General features: G+C 36.0%; 1 protein-coding gene across 5 annotated transcripts in view; it reads right to left on the bottom strand.

The window, feature by feature from the left end:
• ZNF385D (zinc finger protein 385D) overlaps positions 1-17,349 on the bottom strand; it is a 269,512-nt gene that overhangs the window by 192,087 nt on the left and 60,076 nt on the right. For all 5 annotated transcript variants that reach the window (XM_006907276.2, XM_025043631.1, XM_025043630.1 and 2 more), the window contains exon 2: positions 12,301-12,443. In XM_006907276.2, the coding sequence (XP_006907338.1) occupies positions 12,301-12,443 (143 nt within the window). The remainder of the gene's footprint in view (positions 1-12,300; positions 12,444-17,349) is intronic.

A 17,349-nucleotide genomic window follows, 5' to 3' on the forward strand; every position in this document is an offset into this window, starting at 1 on the left:
ATGGGGAGAGGTTCTTACAAGTTATTATTAAAACTATTTAAAATAATGGTATTTATATAGTAAGTTGAATGTATAGACAAATCTGGTCAACTAACTTCAAATTGAAATTGGGCTGTTTAATCTCATTCAGGAGTTCCATGACATACATTATAGTGGGCTCAGTATCCTTGCTTTCAATCAAAAATTTTCCTGCTACACAGAACCCAGTGGTTATCTACAACATACAGCAATTCCTTTAAAAATACAGAGAGCATTCAACAGAAAATTAAGTATCAACTTGACATTTTTGCTTGCTGGATCAGCTTGTTTTAAGGAAGTATAAATGAAGTTGACCACTTCTGAAAAATCATTCAAAGGCAGTGTCTGAACAGTGATATCAGTTTCTCTGAGACTCTAAAACATCGTCCCTACTATACTATGAAACTTCATGTAAGCTAGAGTGTCATCTCGAATTCCATTACAATTGATATTAATAAAAAACCCAGAAATTTTACTAACCTCTTTGACTTTCAGTGAATGTGCAAGTATTTAAGTGATAATGTTTTTAATAAGTAAATTTGAATTGGATTTTAGGAGTAAGTTGCCAAGCTTGGTCAACACATCTGATTACCATTGCAATGTCATCTAAAATAACAGAAGGTTACAAGAATACATGCATTAACCTTTCTACTTGAATATTAATCTAAATAGTTCTACTAGAAGGCCTTTGAGCAAGCCAAATCATCAGTGTGTCACGGAAATCTCAGAGCTGAGCTCATGTTGACCGGAAAATACAAACTAGTATCTGAAACTGGCATATCTAAGTGTCAGTATCATCCAGGCTCTTAACTAGTAACATATTATAGGTAGTACATGTTGCAATTAAGTATTTTGCTGAAGATATACATAACTTATAACATTTGATATTTTTTGATACATATAGTAGATAAACTATTATAAATAATCATGTACTGAATACCTAGATTAAAACAACTCTTTAATTTTGTTGTAGATATTTCCTTTTTAAATAGCAAAACTTGAACACTACAGATATGCTGAAGTCTCCTTTATTCCCCACTCCAGTCCTGTTGTCTCTCACTCCTTAGAAACATTGCAAATAAGGATTTGATGTGTGTTCTTCCAGTCCATGATGTTAGATGCTGTGATTCAATCTCGATCCACCTATCTCTCTCTCTCACTGCCATGTAATTTTAAAATACACATATGCACACATATTTTCTAAAATTCTGTATATATTCTGAAACTGTTTCCTACCTACCCAACATTATGATTTTATGATATTCCATGTAAAAAAGTTATTTCATTTCAAATACCTCTTAAGGTACATTTCACAAATAGATCTCAATTTATATATCCATTTCCCCATTAATAATCATATCGGTTTTTATGAAGTTTTTTCCTTTTTTTGCTAATAAAAACAGTGCTGCAATAATCATCTTAAATTAAGCCTCTTAACATACATATGCAAGGGTTTGTCTACATATGTGGGGTCAATATTTTAAACCATAATCCACAGTAGGAAGCATACACACATGCATGTATATATACATATACATATGCATATGCATATATATTTTTCTTTAAATTTCTAAATTTTTATTATGATTTTAGTTAAGAAGAATTAAAAACAAACTCTAAGCTTAAAATCATTCTACCTTATTTCTCTTCCTCATTCCAAACCAGGGGCTCCAATCCAAAGTATGTCAATAAGACCTTATAGATAGTCTGAGATAATTAAGCTGATTCTGAAAATCAAATTAGTATTTTCTGAACTTTTTTTCCCCTCCTTTAAAAGACAAGCAGGATTATCTGGAGAAAAGAAGGTGGAGGGCAGTCTTCCCACTTAGACCATTATACCCCAGCAGCATCCAAGTACATAAATTCTACATATGTAGAAAGTACTAGAAAATGCTCGTTACTTCTCTTGTTTCTCTTTCCTACCACAAGTTCTTAAGAAACCAGAGATAGGTGTTTTTCAATGTAGTAGGTAACAAAAGTCACAGAAACGCTAAAACAGAAAGTATGCACAGATGTTCGAAAGAGCACAAGGATGTTTTGGTAAAACCAATTATTCTTTTGTGTGATTTCCTTGAAGAAACTTCTTTTACAATATCTCCAATCTATTGTACTAGTATCATTTATTCTAGTTTCTATTAAAAATAATTTGGATTAGAAATCAAAACAATGTTTCTTATCCCCATATATAGTCACCTAAATTTTTCAATTTTCTTTAGTTTCTTAAATTACCTCAGCAAGGTCCTTGAAGTAAATTCCATTCTAAAGTGTTCAAACAAGGAAGCTCAAGAAATAACTACTAATTTTATCACTTTATTATTTGCTCAAACTCTAGATAAAATGTGGCATAAGGGGTTATGCTTCAGAGAGAAGCAAAATGCAAATGATCTTCCTTTTGATTTTACTACTGTCTTGATTTATGAGTTTCAGAGAGAGCCATTTGCCTTTGCCACACCTCAGCAAGATAAGGGAAATTGGATAGAGCTAAAAGAATTTGAATCAAAATGTATTTGCGGCTTTCTCAACCATACAGCGTACGAATTACCTAAATAACCGCTTCAAAGTCTCTTCCACTTTTGAAGTATACACGAAACTCAAATCTTTAACAGAGTAATGCTTCTCAACTCCCTTGGCTGAAGGACCAGCACTCCTCCATCAGTCACAGGCTGATACTTTTATAAAATATAATAAAGATGAATTACCAGAAAAAAGAGAATGGAAAAGACATACCAAATATAAGCCACATTCTTTCTTAGCTTCAACAGATGTAAAATTGTTCTCTTAAGTTGTTATAAAAATGTCTAAATGCTGCTCACTCTCAAGTTCTGTTCTTATCTCACTGCAGACCTGTAAACAGTTCTTGGATAAGTAAGGATCTATGAACCACACTTTGAGAAATAAAATAGTCCTGCTGGCAAAAAGTTCTCATTCCTTTGACTAAGACTAGTGAGAAAGAGCATTAATATTGTTCTTTACATTTGCATTGAGGGGGAAGTGTAGAAAAGGCAACTTTCCACCAAAGATCCTCTGAGGTTATTCTTTCATCTATACTTAGCTGTGAAAATGGATTTTCCTGCCAATTTTGGCCTTGGGGTGGAATGCAGAGACTCTCAACATTTAAGGGGCAAAAAGAAAAAAAAATCAACTTGGAGAGGTTGTGAAAACACGCTCATTAGGCTCCCCAAACCAGAGACAATGATTTACTAGACCTCTTTAAAGCCTACTATTTCTGTAGCACTTTCGATCTTTAGCACCTTTAGACACTCATACGAGGTCAATGATTAGTCTAGTTTCACAGATGAGGAGGTATGGACTCAGAGTTTTGCCATAGATAGAGTATTAATCATGGAATTAGAACTTTTAAGATTCTAAGTTTAATATTTTTTATCTTATTTGTGCAAATGGGTCTTGAGTCTTAAAAAGCCTAAATCGTTACTGGGATAGAAATGGATTTTTTTTTTTAAATTTACTGCCACTTAAAGTTATTTATTCCCCTAATAATGACTGTCCACATACAACATAAATGTTCCTGAATGTGACACAATGCACGGTCCATTGATGCTCCAGATTCTTTTTCATAACTGTCCAATCACAGCCAAGATATTATTCAAGAAATAGCATGCTTTCTTGGAGTTAAGTCTTCTAGGGAATTACAGATTATTTAATTAGCTATTACAGTATACTAAGACTCCCACAGCTGATTAGAAAAACTATAACTGTTTGCAGCAGGAAATCAGCTACCTATGTTTAGAAAAAATTACACTGGACTTGGATCACTGAATCTAAATCTAGCCATAATTCAGTGACTCACCATTTCTGTGATTTGAGGCCAATTATTTTCTCTCTCACCCATAAGTTTCCTTATTGATATTGTTCAGATAATACCTAAAACATGCAAGGCTCTTATGAAATGAGATTTTTATAAATAGTGAGTGTAAAATTGCCTTCCTTTCTAGCCCTTGTCACCTCGCTTATGATTAATAAATATTTTTTATAAAAAATGAATATATTGTGCATTATCTTCTTCCTTGGTTTATAGTGGTTACAGGTATCCTGCAGTGGCTTCAAATAAAGAACTTCTTTATTGTGTGGTCGACCTAGAGTGCAGAGTCTCTCTCCCCTAAGGGCTGGCTTATTTGCCATCACTAAAGATAAGTAAAAAGCTGAATTGCAAGTTGTCTGGAACACTGTAGAGTCTAGCAAGTGTAGGCAGGTAGATCAGATGGTTTTAACAACCTTGTCTTGTTAGGGCAGCCATAACATAGTACCACAAAGTGAGTGGCTTAAACAACAGAAATTTATTTTCTCAGAGTTCTGGAGGCTAAAAGTCCAAAATCAAAGTGTTGGTTGGTTCCTTCTGAGGGCTGTGAGGAAGGGATCAGTTCTGGCCTCTCTTCTTGGCTTGTAGACAATGTTCAACCTGTGTCTTTACACTATCTTTCCCCTATGCCTGTCTCTGTCTCAACTTCCCCTTTTTATAAGTATATCAGACATACGATTCACTCCAATGATCTCATCTTAACTATAACTTCAATGACCCTATTTCCAAAGGTCACAGTCTAAGGCACTGTGAAATACGAGTTTTGGGGGGACATAATTCAATCCTTAACACTAAGGTTCAATGATTCGCTCCTCATAAGAAACGGAAGTCAGAAGTCAGAAGTCTCAGTTTTAGTTCTGTACTTACTAGACATGAAACTGGAAATCTCTCAATCATTGTAGGCTTAGCCTTGAAGTAAGGGAGTTGAAATAGACATAAATTAACTTTAAAAAGTGTTTTTCATTTCTAAAATGTCTATATCTAAGTGTGAAGAAGGATCTTGAAAAGAGTTGCTGGATCACAAAATGAAGTATGAGCTTAGACAGATAGTTTCTAATTCAGTCCCCTTATTCACCCAGAATCCCAGAATCATAGTAAGAAAGTCAGACTAGGAAATATGTCAAATATATTCTTTGCAAGAGCAAAGCTTCAGCTCATTATGATTAGATTGACCGATAAAGGAAAATGAATGTATAAAATGTGTATTATTCCTCATTCTTCAGTGAGAAGAAGATATTCACGCATCAAAATATCTCTGGAAAGATAGACAGAAAAGCAAATTACCACACTGATTGTCAGTTAAGAGAGAACTGAGTGGCAAGGGAAGAACAGGAAAACTTTTTTGTTCTCTTTAGATTTGAATAACAGGAAAATATGTTACCTTTTCAAAGAATAAACAAGTTTTTAAACGGAAAGATATTCATGTATGTACATTTGTTTAGCCTTTTACTTTCAAGCCTAGATATTCTATATCTAAGTTATTTTGTGTTTGAGGGGGTCATTATAAGAAGGTGTGACTTTCATAAACTTTTGGTTTTACAGGAAGCTGTAGGGCTCAGCAAACATGCTTATATTTGTTTCAGTGTGAAAACATATAATGAAAGGAGACTTCATAAGCAGATGTTTCTAAAGAGGCTTTCGCTCTGTAAATATGACACACTCAGTGCACAGAACTTGCTAGCAATCTGCTACATCTATTTTCAAAGGACAAAGAACTTAGCAATCGATACCATATTTACTATGGCATTTTTCACCTGAAAAATTTCCATACCCTCAACCAGTTGTGACTAAGAAAGACATGCTTATTTTTCTACCCATAATTTCAACCTGGCTGCCTACCTATTTTAGTAGCAGCAGCAGTTGTAAAAACTTAGTAGAGCAGTTATTGATGTGTAAACTGAGTTTAATTAATATCTCTTCGAACCAAACAAATGGAATTGTGTTTAGCCACTGTTTCTGTAACTCCACCAAGCTGAGGATAGGAGGCATCTCCATACCTGGAGCAGGTAACAAAATACAGAGCCACAGATGAGAGCAATTGTCAAGAACAATTTTCGAAAGGAAAGGAGACATAGTGTGAAAAGAAATATGACAGCATTTCCATTTTAAAGATAGAGAAAATAAAGGTCCTGAAGGATATCTATCCAAAGATAACAAAAATTTGAATTTGAAATTTGCCTATTTTGGGTTCTATTTTTTTTTTTGTAATTCACCTATAGTATTATGAATGCAAATTTAAGCTATAGTTGTAGAATAACTTCTTTATGCTAATAAGCACATTAATGCTGTCCTTTTAGAGTTCTGAAGTACCTCACCAATATTTTATAGCGACAGCCCTTCTGGACTCACATGAAATAGTTGATGAATATTATGAAGGATAGATTTTTAAAGTATATTCTATAGACAAACACTGGGATTTTTACATCGCTGTTCTCTTAGATAACCAGAGTAAGTAAATACATGAGCCAACATAAAATTACAGCTGCAAATTGAGGGGATGGCTCGATGCTATGCTTGCTTATGTTTCCTAATAATTGCTTAAATTAATAATTCTGGTTAGATGTAAATAATCTAATATATAAAACCAGTGAGTACTTAAATTTGTTTTTATTGAGACATTTCCATCAATTATGTTTCTCATGGTACAACTTTAATAGCTATTTCTCTTCTATGAATTATCTGTTGTTAATTTTTCTTCTCTCTCACGCTCGCACGCGCTCTCTCTCTCTCTCTCTCTCTCTCTTTCTCTCTCTCTCTTTCTGTATCCATCCATTGTCCACTCATTCACTAAACAAATGTAATGCTGAGTCTTTGAGATGTTTCAGGCTCTATATTATGATTACCTTAACAAACAAGATAAATATGATATATGATAACAGCTGATATCGGCTCCCAAATCAAATCTTAACTTTTACCATAGAGCTTCCGTTAGTTACCTGCATGTGGCCTCTCCTTTCTTTGGACTCAGGTAGCATTTACTATCAAAGTAGTTTATTTAAGCATTTAATTACAGTGTCCTTTATGAAATAATTTACCTACTCCACCCCATTTTTTAAATAAATGAAGCAAACTATACAGATAAGGTTCCCGCTTGCACAGGGCTTATTGTCTAATGTTGTGTTTAACATCTGAATGTTTTTCCAGTGGCTGACAGAAGAGAATTTAAAGGAGTGAATAATCAACTATGCCAACACCATAAATACAAGAACCATTCCTCTTTCACCCCCATTTCCTTCTCCTCCTTCCTGTCTTTCTCTCCTCCTTCTTCTTCTCCTCCTTCTTGTTTCTGTATTTCTGGTGTCTGCCATAGTGTCAAGCACATAGTTAGTGCTTAAAAAATGCCCAATGAGTGAATCATGGAGTAAGATTAGTTACCTCTTCTTCCTCATACTCTCCATTATATTGATTAATGCTGTCCTTATAACTGATGCTTTTGATGGAGTCTAATGTATTTAATCATTCTTTTGGCTTCCCCTCCCTCCACCCACATATGTTCAAAATCTCAGGCCCCACCCGAACTACTGAATCAGAATCTGCCCTTCAGCATGATCCTCTTCTGATTCACCTGCACCCCAGAGTATGAGAAGCACTGCTACGACTCACATAAATTTCACTTTCCTGCCATCCAGCCGATAAAACTTTTAAACTCAAACCCAAACTAAGCCACACTCAGGCTTCTAGGAACACTGGTGTTTTTGGGAAACAAGAATAACTAGAGTCACATGCTACGATTCAACCTTTTTCTTTCTTAGTCTTTCTCTTTCCCCATCCCTTTGCCCGTAGCTCCCTCTCCGATAATGAAATCTTATTATACAGAGAAGCAGCACAGAGTCAAAATTCTATGCTAATTTACTTTTTTAATGTTGAAGAATATTAGCCAAAGCCAACTGAAAGCGAAATAGTCTGTATTTGCCCACTTTTCTGCCTCTCTATCCTCTGTGCAACCTCCTTACTTTTCCTTGTGCGTCTCCTGGAAGGGCAGGCTCAATACTTATTGAGTATTGAGTTATGCTGGTACATTAGGTCAGTTTATCCATTAAACCTTTATGCCTACAGGAAACACAGCCATGGGAGGGGAGCACGGAATCAGGTTCACAGTCTGTCCGTGAACACATTCCCCAAAAGCTGTAACTTTCCAACAACATTTTGAAGGTTCGTCATTATCATAACTATGGATCAGAATACGAAGAAAAAAGTAGTTAGAGAAATGAAAGACGAAAAGGAAGCCATGAGACTCCGGAGAGAAATTGTAAAGGAGTATAGCCATTTTTGAATAATTAGCTCCCCTTCTAAACAACATTCCAAGGTCTTACTCAAGCCCATTCTCGGCTTCAGTCTCCAGCACTTTAAAACTCAGTCGCCCCTCCAATAACAAAACTGAGAGATATTTAGTCATTCTTATTTTATTGGACAGGACACTGGAGTGTCAATGTATTTAGCCTCTTGCTCGTGATTGCAGACTTGTTCAGGTTTTTCTTATGCCATCATGTCAAGTCTTCTACTGGCAATATTCAGCACTGCTTCCCCTCTCCTATGTTCTCTCTTCCATCACAAAGATGGGAAGCCTGAGGTTTATGTGACCATGCATCTCTGCCAGCAGTGCTCAAGCTTAGATTCCACTAAGGAGTGGTATTTCATGGGATTACTGGGTGTCCTGTGTTTCTGCAACTTCCTGACTCTATGAAAGCACACAGAAAAACTGAGAGCCAGAAAGAGCCTTCCCTGACCCTTGTTTGCCAGCACCTCCAAAGGTTCTGTAAGCACCTAAATCTTTATATTAAGTCCTTTCCTGTTTGCATGCCTAAAGTAGTTTCTATTTTTCTTACCAGGCCCTCACTAAGACAACCACACACAGCCTTCCACGACTGTCCCCAAACTGTCATTCAATCCTATGTACATATTTCTCTATAAAAGCACTCATATTTACAAATTTGTATTTATTTGTCCAACTTCTCATTTATAGATGGAATTATTTCATGGCAGAGGTAATAACATAACTTTGTTATCATAATTCCTCCCACATAATAGATGCTTAATAAAAAAGTAGTTATCTAAATGGACCGAGTTCACACCATTCCCTAATATTTCTTGCCTAAACATCCTCTACTTACTTCTAGGATTGGTTCCTTTCAAGAAATGCATTCTCAGAATGGGATCACTGGGACCAGAATGGTCCTAAGCACTAAAACTCCAACATCTTAAGAGATTTAGGAACAGCCTGGGGGTACATGAGAAATTCATGTCTCTTGTCTGAAAGCTACTGGAACATGAATGACACAATACCTTTAGGTCAAGATAACAGCTTTATTGCTATTTCTAAAAAACTGGCTTTGGGTAGACTAAGAGATCCTAATGGTTTTATCAAATATCCTCTTTTATATCAATATCCCAGCCCAGATCTTACATCTGTTTTCCTTTTCCCCTAACTGTACTTATTTTTACAGATGTTTTATTATTCTTCCTGACTCACATCCAAACCCAATGGTTTATGATCCTGTGGAAGAAAAATAATTAGAGATATCCACTTATGTTTTCATATATTTTATTTTACATATATACATTTTTTAAAATTTCCTTCACCCCTGTGCTTCACTCTACCCCAAATAGAGAGATGATTCCATACTCATAAACTCAGAGGAGGAATATAATAGGCAGACAGTCTTTTGTTTCAAAAAGGTCAGATGAGGGAAGGCTGTTGATTGGCAGAAAGGTTCACCATTTCCTTGGCAAAGAAGCACCTAAATCCTTATATTAAGGATTGTATATTAAGGTGGTATAGTAATCTAGGCATGAGGGACCACAGACAGTCTCACAAAGTTTATATGCTCAAATCTGATAGCTGGTGGCCTGACGGGCACGCTAACCAGGTGCTGACCATCGATGAGTGCCTACATGGATAAATAACTTGATGACCATAGGAATTCTCCTACCAAAAGCTGGATGGATAACCTTTAGATTCCTGAACCTTAGCACAAAATTAAATTGCATTTCCCTCCAGTCTGATGGAATGAGCTCTTGAACCAGAAATAAAATCAACTCGCAACAATAGAAAATTATATTCCATATACCCTGAATTTGTAGATTGAGATTTGTACCTGCTACAACATCAAGAACTCAAGTTTTTACTTAGAGAGATGCTCTATGTCCTAAAGTTTTTACTTAGAGAGATGCTCTATGTCCTAATTCTGAGTCCAAAGACATCTAAGTATGGACTTTGCAAACACTCCCCTCAGTTGGAGCAAAGAGTGTCTTCATCCATGGATGCACTGGACTAGCACTGCAAGGAAATAACCAATAGATGTAGTAATAGAGAGTTTCTTGGTTTAAATTGAACAAATACTAGCACAAGCAAAATCCATCACAGAAAAAAAAAATCAAATCAAACTTTTGCAATAGGTCGATGAACTGCCCCATTCAAAATAAGAAGAGTTTATAGTCTATGAACATAATACTTATCATTCAAATAGTGCTTATTTTATGTTAAGCCCTATTCTAAATGATTTAATCCACATAAGCATCATACACCTACAAAATAGGTTACATATTAGCTCCATTTTTCAGATAAAGATATTGAGATACATGAGGGTTGTGTGATTTACCCAAGGTCATAGTGATGGTGAGTAGCGGCTCTGAGATTTGAACCAAGTCAGTCCAGCTAGAATCCAGCTTGACAAGCATACAATGCTGCCTTTGCCTACAAAAGCTCAAAAGTTTTAATAATAGAACCCCTAAAAGAAGAGATTGTCAGATCCACTCTCCTTATTTTAAAGAGGAAGTCGGAAACTGTAACGAAGAGGGTAAAGAGAGTTGCTCAGTGTCATATAACTCAGCCTATCGCTCATCTTTGTTTTATGACAAACAATATTAATCAACTTAATCATTTTGCTTTCAATGTTTCCCAAAGGGCAAATCAAAAGTTTTAAACCCAGCCTTTTACAGCTTTCCAGGAATTTTACTTCACGTTCTCTAAAGCTGACATGAGACCTGAGTGACAGGATGCCAAGTGGTCTCAGAGGCCAGGTAAAGCATCTTGATGGATCATCCCTGGGGATCTGGAAAGCAAGACTGTGCCAGGAAGGCACTTAACAGAAGAGCAGACAAGAAGCTCGGAGACAGGGAACCCAAGGGACTTCAGTGTGGTCATTTACAAATCAGGGAATATGAGCAATTTGTCCTCTACTTTCATTGAAATGCCCAGGATTAGAAATCTCTACTTTGGAAATGTGATGTCTTCATGATGCTCAATTTATGCTCCATCGATTTCAAAATAAGATGCCTATGGACACTCTCTCAGCCCCACAAAAATCGAAGCAATCATTATGATTGTCCCTTGCCCTTTAGTGAGGACTAGCACATAAGTGTACTATCTCACTGGCATGTCCAAAGTCCCCATGACAAACTTTTATTAAAGAAAATAAGATCCACTACTGTCTTCTGAAGGAGAATGATCTGATTTGGGGCAAAATTTTTTGTTTTTTAATCTGTCATTGGGGCAAGATATTATAACAAGAAATCTGTATTATTTAGATCACTAGACATTCAATGACCTCCCATCTTAATCCTCTTTGCTTTGGTTGTGTTGACATGTCTTGTCATTGATAAGTTGAGACCTGCATTATAACAACTGCTGAAAGCTGAATCACAAAGTATTAGAAAAAAAATCTCTTACTGGGTTCTAACCTTTTCAACTCGTATTTCTATTTCCATCCTAAGAATATGCTCACTCACACAAAAAAGATGATGAATAAGAGGAATTTGCCAACTTATAAAGATATGCTTAGGAGTGAAAATAGAAGCAAGTAAGTAATTCAACTTGTGTTGAAAAAGCTGTTGACAAAGCACCGCGCCCCCCTACCCCACACCCCCACCGCCCCCACAAACAAGGAAATTTAAGAAAGACTTAACCAGAGTAACTGGCTGAGCAGAGAAGAAAAAAATTAAGAGGAAAACTCTTGCTACCAAATGCTGTTTTAAGTTAAGAAGGAAAAAAAGTACTCTAAGCATGGAATGTATCACCATCGTGACTATCAGGGTCCTCTTTATTAAATTAGAAAAAAAAAAATATAACAGATTTTAAAATTAGAGGGCCCAGACAGAAGAAACACATGTTTAAGTTTTAGACATCTACTTGAATTATAATGTTCTAACAAATTCATTAAATTTCAATTTAGATATACTCCAACAAGATAACGAAATTGTTAATGTTACTCAGAAAGACAGTAAAGGAGAGACATGGACTCATAATCAACCCAATTGATTAAATCTCTTTTCATTTTTCCCTTGAAGGAGCCTGGCTCTGGGGGGACTTTACATAACCAGGCAGGCAACTAACCTAGCCTTGGGCTTCAGACAACCACAGGATAAACAACATAGCAAAACAGAAGTAGTGACCAACTCACCCCTGGCCTTGAAAGTTTTCCAGTACTTACCACTCTGGTATATGCAAATTTGACAGTAGGACTTACCGCATTAAAATTGGGGAAGAGGTTGACTGCAGCTGCAGTGTCAAGAGGAAAAGGAAGAAATGGTTTAATATCCAGCGATGGTTGCAAAGGAGGGGCTGGTGGACGGACCAGGGCTGGGAGAGCAGGGCTCTGGCATGTACCACCTGCAGAGAGGAGAGCAAAGGGAGCAATCAGGGACATTGAGCACATTAAAAAAAAAAAAAAAAAAAAGGAAAAAAAGAAAAAAAAAAAAAAGAAAAGAAAACAAACAAACAAAAAAAACAACCAAGGTCTCTTTTGAGACAGAAGGCCAGCTTTGTGGGTCAGTGGAAAAAACAAGGCATGGAGCGTACTGACCTCAACTGGGAACTGGCCGATAGCAGATTTGCCATTAGGCAGAGGAAACTGGTTGAGCTGCTCCGTTTTCCTCCTTGGATTATAACTATCTGGTTATGTAAGTAACAGTTAACATTTGAAACAATTCATACTACCCAATCTATCCTTTTCCTGCCTATAGCCCTGGCTTAGGTCAGTTACAAGTCTGTCACCAAAATCCCTCAATTCAAAAGGGAAACCCCTCCATTACACCTCCCATCCCTCTTTGCAAACTAACTCCTGCTCAGAATGTGCATCTAGTCTGAGTGATTACTTTACAGAACTGCTCTTTTCCATCACATCCAAAACTCCGGCAGTAGATGACATGAACCTGGCACAAAAAAGAAACTTAACTGCAAACACAGGCAGCTGTACCTTACTGCCCTGGCAACTGGAGGATTAAAACAAGTGAACCCAGCTACAAATTGAGCAATCCCTGAGCTATTCAGCACTCCTATGGCTTTAAGCATTCAAGGGCTACCTGCCTCCTTCCCAGTCATGAGTAGGTGGACTTCGGAAATTCACCGATGAGCAGGCAGTGGGACTATTATGCCAACAAAGACACCCTCTTTGCGTACCAGTAGGCAACCAACTGTTTGCAACAGCTCAGAATTTTGCCCCCTTATAGAAGAATTTCACTGCACTCAGAGGCTTGAAGGTCAGAAGCCCACCACAGTGTTCCATCTCCCATATTTTGGTAACATTCCAAAACATCAATTTTCTGTTAATTAAAGGCTGTTTGAATCCTAGGAAACCGTTAAAATATGCGAGCATTCTTCTAATCTGAGAGGCAGGCAACAGACTGTAAAACCTGCTGGTGAGAATCCAAGAAGCATTAGGAAAACAAAATGCGGTAGAATTTTTGTTTCTCGTGGAAAAGAGTTCTAAGAGACAGAAAGGGGAGGTTCCTGTCTGTGCCAATTACTTGCCTATCATCTTGTTTTTAAAACAAAGCGGAGTGAGACCCCATACGAATCATCTTTACATATCTCACAATTAATTCTCTGGTCAAATGCACACGGACCATCATCCTGCCCTCAATCAATTACCTGAACACAAGGTAAACATTTTAAGAATGATTCCCCAATGGTAAATCCAACCCTACTGGACCAGAGGATCTGCTAACAAGGTGGGTGACTTAATATCTAGAAGAGAAGCCATCAGCACAGGATTTAATTAACCATACCAAAAAAACATTAGCCCTCCTGCTTCCAGGTATAAAATCAGCTGGAGCCAAATTAACAAAACACAGTATTTTTCCCTCTCTTTTTACACCCCTCTTGAAATGTTTCTTAACATTAGCAAGGCCAACAATAGCAAGTTTGAATCAGCAAACCAATTAAAATAAAAATAGTACAAGTCAGGAAACAGGGCAGATGTTAAAACAAACAAAATATAATAAGTCTACATTCACCAGAGCACATCATGAACTTCTATTATTGTCCACCTGATAGTATATTGAGTGTGAGTGTGTAAACGCTCTTAGAGAGGACATCCATAAAACTTTGGTGAAATACCTATCTTGAGTTTAGCATTGCTGAAAATTTCTCTTTTGATGAAAAGTTCGAGAACCAAAATCAATTTTTTTGTTGGTGCCCCTTTAGAAAACTTGGAAGTAAAAATAAGTTGTGGTTGAAATCAATGACATGGTTTAATATGTCCACAAATAATAGTGAGCTTTAATTAATAATTTTAAATTATTTTTAGCTGTGTCACAAGTCATGCTCTGCAAATGTATTCATTGCATTGTTTGATCCTAAAATCTCAGAAATTAGTCAAGGAAAGGGTTAACATAACATCTTGAAGAGAAAAATAAGTTGATATGCTTCTTGAGAAAATAGCTATTTCATGCCTTCTTTTCTTAATAAAAACTATTGCATTTAGAATATGAATGTTTATTACTATTTTGCTTATTATAAAATTATCTTGACAGTAATGAACATCAAAATATGTAGTAAATTTACACATATTTCTATAGATTAGAAGAGTTGTTTTGTTATTATTTATGACAGTGTTGCTTCATACATTGGAATGTCACACTTCTGGAAATACTAATATTTGAGGAAAGCATTTTGAAGCTTCCATGGGGTGGGAACTGAAAAAGATATAAATTCAAGCCCTTTGTATATAAAACTCCGCCTGTATCTAGCAGCACATATTTCATAGCCTATGTAATTTTGAATTACACAGTTTTACGAGTTAAATTTTAACAAATTATTCTGATTTCAGAGCAATTACTGTATCACTATCCCAAGTTTCTTACATATCATTAAAGTCAACAAATTAGAAAACATTCACTGAATATTGAATAGTTATTAGACACTGAGTAAGTTATTAAATAAAGAAGGTAGATAAGATAAAGAAGATAGTGATCATTAAAGCTTATAAACTCTGTCCCTTTTTGATGTTTGTTTCTGTTAGTTTATATTTAGAATTTAGAATTGAACTATAGAGCAAACATATTAAATATTACTTTGCTCTACTCACAAGATAGCTGTGTATTCGCAAAAGTACAAATTTGTGAATTCGAAAAATATACTGAAGTAACCCTATTTGTTAACAGAATATTTATTAATAGAGACTATCTGAGAAAGTAAGACCATTCATTTCAAAAATTTGGATTTTTGAAAATTAAATTAAAATGTAAACTCGGAAACATTTGTTTTAACAATTTATACAGATAAATAGGAATTCTAAACAGGTAGTTGTCAGTTGAAGCTTATCATACTAGATTAGAGATAATGTATACAAATTGCCTAGCACAGGGCCTGGCTGATTGGTGCTCATTAAGGTGAGGCATATATTTTTAATGAACTTAATAAATTCCAAAGGAGTGGTTCAGGTTGGTCCAGACATAAATCTAGGCTCTCTGGAAACAGTTAATTAAGATAATTTTAAAAGCAACTTCATATTTTTCACTTTCTTTTGAACCCTGCAGAAAGAGAGTCTTTACAATAAGAGGTTGCTTTGTAAATCAATATTCTGAAATATTCCTTAAAAGAGATATAGTGTTCTTTCCATAATACAACACTTTTAACCTTGAACTTCTGCACTTGATGCGTTGAGTTCATCAGTCACACAGTCACAAACATCTTGTGTGACAGCTTAAACTACTGCTTAATCTTTCATTTTCCCAAATGACAAAACCAAAGTTCGGAATGATCAGCGTTTGCCGCTGTTAAATATTCATGCCAGTGTATGCACCAGAACTGTGAATCACACACACACACACACACACACACACACACACACACACACACTTATAGAAAGCAGCAGAAATCCCTGATTTCATGATGAGAGAAACAATTTATAGAAATCCTTTTCCTCCACCATAAGTTTAATCTTATATATACATATATAAATTACAATGGGCAGTTGTTATTTTTTACTCCTCACCTAGGAAAACTATAGGTTTACCATATTTCCTTAAACTTCAGTGATACAAACTGCCATTTAGTTCCTATCTTTGTTTAAATGTTGTTCTCAATGGAATGATAAAACTAGACACTTATTTTGAGATAAAACTGAATTTAATGTGAGTTGGTCACGATTTTTCCTTCCTTTCTTTCTTTTTCCTTTCTTTTTTTTTTTCTTTTTATCCTCCCTCTGTTTTGGCGTGTTGATTCACCTACCAGGTTTTAGAAAGTTGATCTAGTACTTTCTACCAAAGGATGAAAGTCCTCATTGGCCTAAAGTGACTTGCCCTTGGCAGGTCAATTCAAATGTTAAAGCCAGTTCTGACAACAGGGGCAGTTGGCAGCATTTACCCACATGGGATGGTGACTGCTGTCTCACACATCCTACTCGTGACCACAGAGAGGAATGAAGTGAGAATGGAAGTATGAGTCAGGTCAACAGAAGCACCATTCTGGAAATACTGATTCAAAACCATTTGCCCAAGTCAATGGTCAGTGACTTAATCTTTACCCATGAAGGAAAACACATGTATGTGAGTGATCCACGTTTTCCCTCATCCAAATTCTTTATTTACTCATTTTAAGTTGTGATGTTTAAACATCCCAGTAGGTCACCTCAAAACTCGTTTTGGAAGGAAGCTAAGAAAATAAGACTAACTAATATTGTTTGTTTGTTTGTTTGTTTTCCATCACTGTAATTGAATGCCATGACCAAAATCAAAATACTGCTATTATCTAGTTGCCAATATCCTGAGTCCAGTCTTCACTAGGAAAGCTGAATCTCTCACTTTAATCAACATTCACTACAATTTCTGATGTCTGGGAAACACTAGAGAAGATTCTGTTAGAAGAGCCCAAGTAAAGAGTTTTAGTTGTTTAACCCTAAATATTCCTCCGTACTTCAACCCCTTTGCTAAGTAGATCATAAAATCAGGACAAGTACCTCCACATTGGAAAGCAAAAGATTCTGCCTAGAAACACTCCCTTGAGTCAGCACCAGTGAATGTAAAAATGTAAAATTTTCCGCAAGAGGAATTTCCCAAGATTTAATTTCACAAAATCAATTATAACTAACAAAAAAAGGTGCTCACATGCTGAGCTGTCCAATATGGTAGTCATTAGCCATATGTGGCTATTTTAAATTATAATGAAGTAAAATTAAAAATTCAGTTTCTCAAGTCATGCTAGCCACATGTCAAATGCTCAATAGCCACATGTGGCTAAAGGCTCCCAAGTTGTACAGTGCAGTTAAAAAACATTCCCATCAATGCAGAAGATA

This window comes from Pteropus alecto, unplaced genomic scaffold, assembly GCF_000325575.1.
Source record: "Pteropus alecto unplaced genomic scaffold, ASM32557v1 scaffold92, whole genome shotgun sequence".
Taxonomy (NCBI): Eukaryota; Metazoa; Chordata; class Mammalia; order Chiroptera; family Pteropodidae; genus Pteropus; species Pteropus alecto.